The sequence below is a fragment of the Loxodonta africana genome, chromosome 24 (genome assembly GCF_030014295.1).
Source record: "Loxodonta africana isolate mLoxAfr1 chromosome 24, mLoxAfr1.hap2, whole genome shotgun sequence".
NCBI classification, from domain to species: domain Eukaryota; kingdom Metazoa; phylum Chordata; class Mammalia; order Proboscidea; family Elephantidae; genus Loxodonta; species Loxodonta africana.
Genome location: NC_087365.1, coordinates 20,601,235 through 20,614,661, shown reverse-complemented (window position 1 = coordinate 20,614,661; position 13,427 = coordinate 20,601,235). Strand labels below are relative to the sequence as shown.

The 13,427-nt window shown below is 40.3% G+C and overlaps 1 protein-coding gene across 4 annotated transcripts in view; it reads left to right on the top strand.

The window, feature by feature from the left end:
- The window catches only part of PLCB4 (phospholipase C beta 4), a 178,307-nt gene that overhangs the window by 127,550 nt on the left and 37,330 nt on the right, over positions 1–13,427 (top strand). For all 4 annotated transcript variants that reach the window (XM_003411527.4, XM_003411528.4, XM_023550015.2 and 1 more), the window contains 2 exons: positions 6,068–6,156; positions 6,904–7,054. In XM_003411527.4, coding sequence (XP_003411575.2) covers positions 6,068–6,156; positions 6,904–7,054 — 240 coding nt within the window. The remainder of the gene's footprint in view (positions 1–6,067; positions 6,157–6,903; positions 7,055–13,427) is intronic.

Sequence of the window (13,427 nt, the reverse complement as noted above, 5' to 3'; positions counted from 1 at the left end):
TTGTATATTCGATATTCTTTGCCTATACTATAATTCAAAACATCCATATTTCTTTGGTCTTCCTTATTCATTGTCCAGCTTTTCCATGCCTATGAGGCAATTAAAAATACTATGGCTTGAGTCGTTAGAACCTAAGTTTTGCCCAAGGCAGTTAGTCCTTTAGTAATCTCTTTTTGTCCCATGTGATTTAATTTGTACAAGCCCAAATAATAGAACAGAGTTTCAGGATCTGGCGGGTAACTAGTTCTCCAGTAGTTTCTGTTGTTAAGTACTGTTGAGTCTGTCCTGATTCATAGCGACCCTTTGTACAACAGAACAAAACACTGCACTGTCCTGCACCACCCTCACAATCGTTGCCATGCGTGAGCCCATCATTGCAGCCACTATGTCAGTCCATCTTGTTAAGGGTGCCCCTCTCCTTTGCTGCCTCTCTACTGGAGTTTCTAGAATTGTTAATACTGATAATTGAGAATGGATTCAAGTAATGGTATTTATCCAACTAATAGATAAATCTGCAGCATCTTATTTTGTTGTATAATTTAGGCTGTATCTACATAACTCTACAGCACATGGCTGGCAGCAGCATCTCAATTAGCTTATCTGTATAATACAAAACAATGTGTGAAATCGACTAGGTCAGAGTGGTCTTAGCCTAGAGGCTCAGACCAAGACAGTACTGTAAGTAAACAGGAAGATGACCACTGGGATTCTAGACACAGTCTCTCCAAGGCTGAGCTGTGACATGACCTTGGGAAGTCTGGGGAGGCAGTGGATCCTCCTGAACAATGGTAACGCCTGTCTGATGAGTTTAACCGTGTGACTTGGTATGAAAGATGTGCACCTAAGAATTTGTTACAATTTTTTTTTTTAATCATCATTGGTAATCAAATTTATGGTGCCTTTGTTGCCCTCTTTTTTATTGTGGTAAAATATGTATAACAAAACATTTGCCATTTTAAACAGTTTTAAGTGTACGATTCAGTGACATTGATTACGTTCATCATGTTGTGTGCTATCATCACCACTATCCATTTTCAAATATTTTTGATTCCCCTAAACTGAAGTTCAGTACGGCTTAAGTAATAAGTCCCCATTCCTCCTCCCTCTGGCCCCTGGCAATCACTAGTAAACTTCTGTCTCTATGCATTTGCCTGTTCTAGTTATTTCATCTAAGTAGAAAAATACAATATTTGTGTGCATACTGATAAATTTGTCCACATAATGTTTTCCGGGTCCATCCATGTCAGAGCATGTATCAGAACTTTATTTCTCTTTTTGGCTGGATAATATCCTGTTATATGTGTATACCACATTTTGTTTATCCATTCATCTGTTGATTGGCACCTGGGTTGTTCCTACCTTTTGGCAATTGTGAATAGTGCTGCAGTGAACATTTGTATAGCTTTTTCTCCCTTAATTCTGCTTTATTTTCTTGGTACCCTTTTCTTCCGTTAATAATTTTTCAGTAACTATTTTGAAGCTTGTTAAGAGCTGCTATATATCCTATAGGGTAGCTATGAGTCAGAATCGACTCAACAGCAATGGTTTGGTATATTACATAACTGCACTGTTACTTTTCTGATTAAAAAGAAAAGCTGAAGAAATTGGTTTTTTGCACTAAGATACTCCTTGTAAAGTTATCTGCTACAGAAGAATTGAGAACACATCTAAATATCTACAAGTAGGGAATAGTTTGGTACATAAATTCAATGGAACATCACCCATTCACTAAAAAAAGTTTTCAGAACTATTCAAATATAATGTAAGGTAATAATACATGAAAAAGCAGATTATGTAATTTTAAGTGTGCTATATAAAATATGTATTCATGTGGAAAAATTAGACAAGCATTTACGAAAATGAAAATAATTTGGATAGGATGGAAGGATTATGAATTATTTTATTCTTTCATGTCTTAGAATATGGGTTTTATAATTGGTTTTAAGTGATTAAAATATTATATGTTCATACCGGAAGGGCTACCACTTACCTGCTCACAAAAGCCAAATACTCTCTTCAGGCCCCAAACTGATTATATATATTTAAAGATAAGCAAGCATGTGTTTCCTAACAAGCCAGCCTTGTGGGTCATCTCTGAAATGTGCCAGCGGGAAGCCTAGAGCAGAGGCATCCAGTGTGGGAGCACACGGGGAGGTGTGAACTGGGTAGGTCTTCTCCTGGAAAAGGCAGGAAAGCCCAGCTGGCACAGTTTAAACCAGAGCCTCAAACCGGTTCGTTCTGGTTTGAACCCCTGCTGAGAATTTGCATTTCCACCCCAGATATACTGAGTCAGAGTCTACGTTTTAATGAGATCCCCTGGTGATTCTAACCCAGCGGCATTAGCATTGCCTGGGAACTTGTTTGAAAGAAAACTTTCAGCAGGAGTTCGAACCTGAATGAACTGATTTGAAACTCTGGTTTAAAGCTCACTTAGTCCCTTAACAGTATGAACAAATGGCCGAGAGAGCACTGGAGAGTCAGTCACCGCTGGACTCAACGTCCAGCTTGGTCAAGTTGTGTCCTCGTATGTTCACAGGGGATTGAGGATGCCCTCTCCATAGCAGTCTGACGGTTCAAAGAGAAAGCCTGACTTAGTAGTGCTCCTGGCATAGCTTCCGGCATGAGAAAAGTGACCATGACCATAGGGCACGGGGGTCCTAAACAGGAAGGAGCTGAGTTGGATTCAGAGGAGCCATCTGAACTTCACTTTTCTCACTGTGAAATGGAAGCAGACATTGTGTCTTCTCAGACCCTGCCAGCTGAGAAGAGACATTAGTGCCACTGTGTTGTTGAATGCCAAAGAAACACCAAGCAGGTCACCTCCTGGTTGTGAGGAGAGAAAAGCAGCTCTGGTATGCAGAGATCAAACTGCCACCTCCTGAGCCCACTCGATGAGCTTACATCACAGCAGTGTGACAGTCGTACTTCATGTGCCTCGGTGTGATAATATGATATCAAGCTCCTCATATGAAGCATTCTCCCCCCACCAAAAAAAAGTCAAGTCTTAGATCTAAATGACATGTCAAGGAAACATTAGAAATATTTACAATATGGGATGTTTTACAGGACAACTCATCTGTCACTTTAACAAGTCCATGCATTATGAAAAATAAATAGTTGAAAGGACCATCCTATATTAAAATAGACGCAAAAGACATAATTATCAGACACGTGGTGTGAGCTTTATATCTTGATTCAAACAAACTGACTGTAAATAGGGAAATACTAACAAAAACCAAACCCATTGCCATCAAGTCGATTCCAGTTCATATCGATCCTATAGGACAGAGCAGAACTGCCCCAGAGTGTTTCCAAGGCTGTATATCTTTACAGAAGCAGACTGCCACATCTTTTTTCTGTGGAGCGACGGGTAGGTTCAAACTGCCAACCTTTCAGATAGTAGCCAAATACTTAACCACTGCGCCAGTAGGACTGCTTGGAAATATTAATATGGTCTGTCTATTATATGATAGTAAGGAATTATTGCCTATTTTATTGCTTATGGTATTGGTATGGTTGGTTCCGAAAGAAAATAACCTGTTTTAGAGATGAAGATAGAACTAATAAGGAATAGGATGCTATGATGTCTGAAATTTGCCTTAAAATATTTCAGCAGACAGAGGAGAGAAAAAAAAAACACTGTATAGATAAAGGAAATGTGGCAAAATGTTCATAATTATTGAATCTGCATCATCGGTATAAAACCAAAAAACCCACTGCCATCGAGTTGATTCCAACTCATAGTGACCCTATAGGACAGAGTAGAACTGCCCGATAGAGTTTCCAAGGAGCTCCTGGTGGATATGAACTGCCGACCTCTTGGTTAGCAGCCATAGCACCTAACCACTACGCCACCAGGGTTATGGGGGTTTATTTTACTTTTTACTTTGGTGTATGTTTTAAAAATTTCATACTTAAGAATCAAAAATAGATAAATAAATTCCTATAATATTAACTTCCAAAATATAATTATCTGTGATTTCTCCTGAGTAAGATTTAAGGATTAATTTGTCCATATCCCCCATCATGACACAGAGTTCTGAAGGACCACAAGTGATAACGAGAAACCAAACCACAAACCAAACCCAGTGCCTTCGAGTCGATTCCGACTCATAGCGACCCTACAGGACAGAGTAGAACTGCCCCATAGAGTTTCCAAGGAGTGCCTGGCGGATTCGAAATGCCAACCCTTTGGTTAGCAGCCATAGCGCTTAACCACTACACCACCAGGGTTTCCCAAATGAGAAACAGACTTTCTTATATCCTACTGGTAGGAGAATAAATTGATGCAACCTCTATGGAGGGTAATTTGGCAATAACTACCAAAGGATTGTGTGCTCTGACCTAGCTCAGGGTGGCTATGATCAGAGCAGGAGGAGTCGGCTGGTCTGAAGTGGAGAGAATCATGTGGATTTCTAAGCTTGCAGCCAATGCCCACTGACCTAGCCCCAGGTGGCTAGAGATGAGAGAGAGAAGGGACCAGCCAGTCTGAAGTGCAGAGAGTCACGTGGACCCCAGTGCTTGTAGCTGATACCCCTTGACCTGGCCATGGGTGGCTGGGGATGAGAGAGTGCCACTTGGAATGGTGGGCAACAAGGATGGAGAAGTGGGAAGGTGAGGTCTGGATCCACTTCCAGGTGGGAGTTGGATTCATGCTGATGCTTCCCACACAGTTAGCAGTGAAGGTGGGGTTTGCCCACAGTGCCCTTGCTAAGGGTAAGAATGTTCACTGCAACACTGTTTATAATGGCAAAGAATGGAGACAATCCAACTGTCTATCAATAGGGAACCAGGTAAAGAAATTACAGCCTTTCATAAAGTGGGATATTTAAGCAACCATTAAAAACAATGTAGTAGATCTATATTGCTGCTACGGAAGTGTTTCTAAGATATGTAATTAAAAAAAGAAAAAGAAACAGGTACAGAAAACTATGAACTCATTTGGAGTTTAAAAATATCTAGAAGGATACAAGAAACGGCTAACAATAGTCACCTACTGGGTATGGGATTTATGGGAGAGGAGAATGCATTTTATGTCTTTGAATGTTTTATACCATGTACATACATTATTTTCTATTATTAAAGATAAAAGAAAAAATTAAACTGAGAAAAATTTTGATCTTAAGAATGTGTTTAGAAAGGTGATTCTGCTAGGGAAGAGTTTATAAACATAAAATTTGTAAATTATGTACTGTTTAAGTTAGGAAGAATAATTATTCCTTCTGTACCAAAAAACCTACTGCCATTGAGTTGATTCCGACTCCTTGCGAACTCATAGGGTTTCCAAGGCTGTAAATCTTTAGGAATTAAACTGCCACATCTTTCTCCCATGGAACCACTGGTAGTTTCAAACTGCTGACCTTTTGGGTAGAAGTCAATTGCTTTAACCACTGCACCACCAGGGCTCCTTCTATAGTGTTGATAAATTATATACATTTATATGAAACTGAGAAACAACTTACAACTCTTCCAATGATATAAATATGAAATTGTATTTTTTAAATGCAAGTTACAGCAGAGAAACACTAGAGAAATCACTTTAGTTTACCTACCATGGAAACCAAATTAGCTTCAAATATATATTAGTCTTTTGATTCTAAAAATACCACTGGTGACAACAGTGTTCCTAGGTACTTTTTTGCACTCCTCATCTTATCGAATTCTCACTATAACCCTTCAGGGTGGATGATTTCAGCCATAATTTTCGGATGAAGAAACTGAGGCTTCGAACATTAATCAGTTTGCTCAAAGTCACACAAATAACTAAAGACTGGAGAGCCCCCTGCAGTTCACTTAGTTTGCCCTGTCACCCTGCTTTCTTTATTTGGGGGAAAACTAAAGACAAAGGTGGAGAAAGTCATCTGATCATTGACCCTTGCCTTTATGTATTTCTTGTTTTCTGCTGCCACCTGCGCTTCCCTAACCTTGCACTGTGTCCTAGAAGGTGCTTAGCAGAAAGCTTCATGGGTGTCCAGGATTATGAATCGTTTATTAGCTGAGTTTTTTTGTGTGTATGTGTGTGTTTTCAGTAAAACAGAATTAAAAGCTCAGTGGTTTTTTCTTCCAGATATTGTGGATGCATTGTCGGATCCGAAGAAATTTCTTTCAATTACGGAAAAGAGAGCAGACCAAATGAGAGCTATGGGCATTGAAACCGTAAGTAGCAATGGTTGGTTGAGTACAGCCAAGCTCGGAAGGTTGGTTTAAAAATGGTGATTACAAAGAATATCAAAGTAATAAATTAATATAACAAATTTAAAAATGGATTCTTTTTAAACTGAACTTACCAGTTTAACCAGTATTTCAGTGGCCTACTACAGCGTAGCACATTTAACAAAATGTGACCATGATCTGAAACACCCACATCATCACCAATGGTTTAACTCACATCTGGGACCAACCACTTCCCCACTGGAAGCAAATGGAAAAATCTATGACACTTTTAGAAAACTTTAAAATATGGGATGCTTTTATGATACTCTGAAATACCAGCCAACCCAATTCAGTGAACTAATGAAAAGAGCATTTATTGTTTGTTGTGTTTGTTTTTTTACCAGTCTTTTATCCCAAACTTCTCATATTTCACTGCACACTTTGTTTTTAAGTGTTTCCTTTACCATACTTCTCATATTGGAGTGGAAGCAGTAATCTCTCTAGTCACTAGAAAATGAGAAACCATATTCTGCTTGTATAGTAGTTGGATCTTCTTTTCTTGGTTTGATCCTTTGCTTCAAACCTGGGGAAACCATGTCATCTTTACTCCTACCAGGCAGAGACCCATTAAAATAGAAGTCTGGGGAGGGGAAGGGAGCAGTTGAGTGGTACAGAGTACCTGGATTTAGAAAAATAAAGAATGTGCAAGAATTGAGGTGACATTCATTTGGGTCAATGTTTCTGTTCCAGAGTGACATAGCCGATGTGCCCAGTGACACTTCCAAGAATGACAAGAAAGGAAAGGCCAACACTGCCAAAGCAAACGTGACCCCTCAGAGTAGCTCTGAGCTCAGACCAACCACCACAGCGGCCCTAGGGTCTGGCATGGAAGCCAAGAAAGGTAAGGAGGAACTGTTTGGGCTCCTTTCTGTTCTGGCAATTTTAGAGTCTTTCTGAAGACTCTTTTTTATGAAGGTATTTAGAAATAATTTATTTCCTATGCCCTATAAAACTCAAAAACAGCAAGTTTTCTTGTGGGTTTAACAAACGGTTTACTTTCAATATGTAGTAGCAACTCAACATCGGTGGTTCATCTATTAGATTCTCTATACCTTAGTTATACTGAATACAATATCCACAGTTTTAAAATTTTTTAATTCAGTGTCCTTTATGGAAAACAAAAAACAACTTTCACACATTGATGTTTGCTAGCTCACCTCCACTCTCTTCTGGATAACTGTCATAGACAGTTATCCAGAAGACATACACAGGCAATGGGATCATGAATCAAGGGTCACCATTGTTGGGGCATTTCTAGATTTCCTTTTTAATAATTTATCCCCATAGGCAAATATTTAGCTCCATATCATTATTTTTCTGTAAAATTATCAGATGGGCATTTGAAGGGCAATTACATGTGGCTACCTGTGAATGAAACAAAGATTTTAAGATGCGTCACCACGAACACTTGTGTGTCCCAGGTGCTAATAATCAGCTACTATTTTTTTTTTTTTTTATGTAGGGGATCAACTGAAGTGTTATTTAAAGTTGCTTCCCTTCTAATTGGCCAGGAATTATTCTGATTGGATGGTATCCATAAAATTAAATATTTTAAACATTTCTCCTTGACCATGAGTCATTTACAAAACTCACTCTTCTTGATAAGAAGATAAGAGTTTCAATGTGTCTTAATGGTTTTTTTACTCAGTATGTATATTTTCCATTTATTTGTGGATTCAACGTCCTTGGTGTAAGGAAATCAAGTTGTTCATACGCGTAATACACACAAACCAAAGACTTTCCCAAACCAAACCAACATAGTAATTTAGTAGGAAACTCAATGTGCACTGAGCCTTGTGAAATAAATCAGAAAATGAGACTCCACAAAAGTAGTCCAGTTTGTACTTTGCTCGCAGCTCTTTTTCTCTTCTCCCTGAAAAAGAAATGGAGCAAGGTAATGACACAGACTTTGGGATTCTGTACCAGCACTGGTCGTTACATTAGCCACTCTTAGAGACAGGCAGTGGAAAATGAGAGAGGTTTTTGTTTGATTAAAGTTCTTATACCACACAGGAGTACATGGAGAATTAGTAATTATAGTGAGCTTAGTGGCCTGAAAAGCAATGCAGTGTGACCAGCTTACAAAGTACAAAAATCATCCTGGTTCTAGAAGAGAACGTTCGTGTGTTTAGAGCTGCTTTACCACTGCTTCCAAACACGCTGCATTTGAAGGAGCCAGGCAGCTATCACGTCTATAATAATCTCTAAAAGGCACCCTGAGAAAGAAGGTCTGCATGCTGTTTCATTTTCACCTTTTATTCTGAAGACTTGGAAGCCTACTCTCAATCATGGTACCAAGTTCTATGAGAAATACCTACATACCGTCAAGGACTTTACATGGTCGGGGGATAAGACAAGACAGGTTGCCATACAGTGACTCTACCAGCTGGTGTATAACAAGGGTTGACTACTCAGAAATGGGTGCGGAGAGGGAGTCACTTGAGCAAAAGTCCCAGAGAAGACTCATGAATGAGACCTCAGTTGACCTGGACCTTGAAACATAACCCTGACTTGAACAGGAAGAGAAAGTGGAGGAGCCAAGAGAAGGCAACTTGGGAAGAAGCAACCTAGGTATGAGAAAAGGCAAATAATGGCAAGTGGTTCATTTTTGCTGGGCTGGAAATGGTTCTGAGGCCATCCTGAGAAGGCAGTGAAGAGTGATAGTTACAGGAGGATTTCAAGAAGATTAATATGATCTTGTCAGAAGAATTCATTGAAAGGGGGAGATACCAAAGCCCAGTTAAGAATTATTGTATTCACTTTGGTGAATGGTATCTGGGGTCATAAGGGTTTGTGAGCAGCCATCTAAGATGCCTCAATTGGTCCTAACCAACTTGGGCCAAAAAAGAGAACGAAGAATACCAAAGACACAAGGAAAATGTTAGCCTAAGAGAAAAAAGGTCCACATAAACCAGAGACTCCACTAGTCTGAGACCAGAAGACCTAGATGGTGCCTAGTTACCACCAATGACCACCCTGATAGGGAACACAACAGAGAGTCCCAGTTGGAGTGGGAGAAAAGTGAGGAACAGAACTCAAATTAACGTAAAAAGACTAGACCTAATGGTTGACAGAGACTGGAGGAACCCCCAAAACTATGGCCCCTGGACACGCAGTTAGCCCAGAACTAGGACCATTCCCAAAGCCCACTCTTCAGACAAAGGTTAGACTGGACTATAAAACAGAAAATAATACTCATAAGGAGTGTGCTTTTTAGTTCATTCAGATACACAAGACCAAACGGGCAGCTCCTGTCCAGAGGCAGGATGAGAAGGCAGGAAGGGACAGGAATTGGTTGAATGGACTCAAGAAACCGAGGGTGGAAAGCAGGAGTGTGCTGTCACATTGTGGGGATTGTAACTAATGTCACAAAAACAATATGTGTATAAATCTTTATATGAGAAATCAACTTGAGCTATGAACTTTCACCTAAAGCATGATAAAAATAAAAGAATTATTGTATTCATTCCTCTATTATAGCACTTACCACAGAGAAAGGTTATTGCAGGCAAGACTCTTACTCTCCATCAATGTGTCCCTGAGACCATGTCCGGTAAAGAGCTAGGTAAGCGGTCCCTGTTATCAGGAAGTAAATGGCCGATAAATGAATGATCCATAAAATAGTGGTGCAGCAAGACTGGACTAAGCTGGAAGTAGCCAAAGGGAAGGAAAAATAAACATAAATTGGTAGCTTGGATAAGGACCTTAAGGAGGAGGCTCAGCTGTAACTCAGAGTCTTCGAAGACAGGTCACGGAGATAGGTGGTTTAGTTAAGAGGAAGAACTACTTTTGGAAAGGAAGATGATTCTCGTCCTAAACATCATTGAGTTGAAGCCATTGATGATACATCTGGATATGAACATTATAGGATCCCCCGTGTCTCAGTAATTAAGAGTTCAGCTGCTAACCAAAAGGTCAGCAGTTCAAAGCTGCCAGCCACTCCTTGGAAATCCTATGAGGCAGTTATGTTGTCCTATAGGGTTGCTATGAGTCGGAACTGACTTGATGACAATGGGTTAGGCAGTAAGATAGATGATTCTGGGGAGAGAGAAAGTCCCTGGAGAGAGATGTATGAGACCTTTGTTTAGATGAGCCAGGTAGAGCTGTGGTAGGTCTAGATGAGGGACAGAGAGCAGGAGGGAGGGAGAGAAAGAGAGAGAGAGAATATGGATACACTTGGAAAGACCCAAAGAAAAAAGGAAAAACAAAATGCATGAGAGGTCTGCAGTGTAAGAAGAAAGAGTTTTGAGAAGGTATTGTTGACATGTCCAGAGAAGTAAGTACACAAGATCACTGTTGAATCAGGTATGACTGGATAATGGGGGTGGAAAACAGATTAGAAAAAATTAATAATTTAAGATATAAAGTGGCTGTTCTGGAGGACAGCAGCGTGTTGTTTGTAGGAACCAATGAAGGAGAAGAGAAGGAAATGTAAGAGAAGGGCACATGGTGAAACAAGGCTCCCAAGAAGTACTGAATCAAGAGAATGGGGAAATCCTACTGAACAAGGAGGGAAGAGGTGTATTCTATCCCATCCGGGAAGAAGGATAAGTGAAGAGAAGTTTCAGGGTAGACAGGAAGAATTTTGACATAGTCAGAACTTTGACAGATGCTGTATTAGTTAGCTCATGTTATGCTGCACAACAAATAACGTCACATTTTAGTAGCTTAAAACAGCCACCATTTATTCAGATCGTGATTCTTGGGGTTGGTTGGTTTGGGCTGGCTTGACTGATGTCTGTGTGTCTTTGTCAAGCATCTTTGGTCAACTAATGAGTTGACTAGAAGCTAGATGATCTGGATGGCCTTACATGTCTGTCAATTGGCAGACTGTCTTAAATCATACAGCAGGCTAGGCAGGCTTGAACGTATGGTGTTCCCAGAGTTTTAAGAGCAGCACTTTACAGGCCCTTGCTTGTGTCCCATTGGTCAAAGCAAGTCACAAGGCTATCCTATATTCAAGGAGTGGAAAAATAAACTTTACTTCTTGATGAGTGGGGGGAAAAATATGGCCATTTTTGCAGCGTACCACAGATGGCTTTCATCTGATCCAAAAAGGTGGATAAATGACCTCTTCCTCAAAAAATGGAGGCAAAGCTGAAGAATAAGAGTATGGAAAGCTTTGGACTAGGCCCTGGAATAATGCACAAGAAGTGAGGAGAAGGTCTGCCAAGCAGCATATGTGGCCCAGTTGAGGGTTATTGACATGAATTAAGTTGATATAATCTTGAATCCTTTACTTCTTGTGCAGAAGCTGAGCAACAAGTATGAACAAAGTAGAGCTTAGGGGGGGTCCCAAGCCTGAGATTGTTTAAGTGGCGTGAGACCAAAAAGATGGGAGATTCTCAGCTATTAGAGACTGTATCAGTTAGCTATTGCTATGCAACAAACAACCCCAAAAATCAATTATTTTTAAAAAGTTAGCATGTATTATTTTTCATGAGTCTACAGGTTGTCTGAGTGATTTTTCTGGTCATGACTGGGCTCACCCAAGCATCAGTGGGTTGGATAGGCAACTCTCCTGATCTTGACTGTGTTTTTCCATGTTTGGGGTGCAGCTGGCTTTAGGTTGTTCTAAGTTACATTGGCTGAGACAAATGAGCACTCCGCAAATGGACTCTTATTCTCCATCAGGTTACCCTGGGCCTCTTCACATAGCTATGGCAAGGTTCTCAGATGGAGAATAGAAACGTTGCAAGGCCTAGGTCCTAGGTCCTTGGCTTAGAACTGGCACATTCACTACATTCCATTATCCAAAATGTTACGGTTTGAGTTGGGTCCCCCCAAAAAATGTGTGTCAACTTGGCTAGTCCATGAGACCCAGTCTTGTGTGAATGTCTAGCATTTCCTCATCTGATGTGATTTTGCTGTGAGTTATAAATCCTACCTCTATCATGTTAATGAGGTAGGATTAGCAGCAGTTATGTCAATGAAGTAGGAGTCAATCTACAACATTGGGTTGTATCTTAAACCAATCTCTTTTGAGATATAAAAGAGAGAAGTGAGCAGAGACACGTTAGGACCTCATACCACCAAGAAACAAGAGGCTGGAGAATAGTGCATCCTTTGGACATGGGGTCCCTGTGCTAAGATGCTCCTCTACCAGGGAAGGATAATGACAAGGACCTCCGCCCAGAACTGACAGAGAGCCTTCCCCTGGAGCTAGCAATCTGAATTTGGACTTCTAGTATCCTAGACTGTAGGAGAATAAATTTCTCTTTGTTAAAGCCATCCACCTGTGGTATTTCTGTTATAGCAGCACTAGATAACTAAGACAGAAAGAAAGTCACATAGTCAATCCCAAATTCAAGGAGTGAGAAAACAAATTCCACATCTCAATGGGAGGAACTGCAAAGTCACATTGTAATAGGTATAGATACAGGGAGGGGTAAAGAATTGTGGCCATTTTTGCAATCAGAATCATAATATCCAGGTTAATACTCAAGTGGGGTGATGCTACAGAGGAGAGATGTGCTATAAATTGAAAAGGGTAAAGAGAAGGAGAAAAAAGGGTGAAAGATATGCTTGGTAGATGGGAAGGAGGGAGTGAAGTTGAGGTCATGGAGAGGTAGCTCTGAGCTACAGGTCTTAGAGGAGGGACAGTTTTAAGCAATGTTAACATCCCATTTACAACCGTCAGTGGGAAGTGAGGCGAAGAGGAGATGAAATTTTCCACAATGGAAGGCTTCACAGAATAAGATGGAAAATAATCAAATGGATTCTTATCATGGACATTGAGTCATTGTGTTGGATGCTTAGGAATGCCTACATGGGAAAACCATGAGTGTCGTCGATTGAATTGTGTCCCCCAAAAATATGTGTATTAATTTGGCTAAGCCATGATTCCTAGTATTGTGTGATTGTCCACCATTATGTCATCTGGTGTGATTATCCTCTGTGTTGTAAATTCTATCTTTTTGATGTTAATGAGATGGAATTAGCGGCAGTTATGTTAATGAGGCAGGACTCAGTAAGATTGGATTGTGTCTTGAGCCAATCTCTTTTGAGACATAAAAGAGAGAAGTGAGCAGGTAGAAATGGGGACCTCATACCACCAAGAAAGAAAGCGGCACCAGGAACATAGTGTGTTCTTTGGACCCGAGATTCCTGCACAGAGAAGCTCCTAGACCAGAGGATTGATGACAAGGACCTTCCTCTAGAGCTGACAGAGAGACAGAGCCTTCCCTTGGAGCTGACACCCTGAATTCGGATTT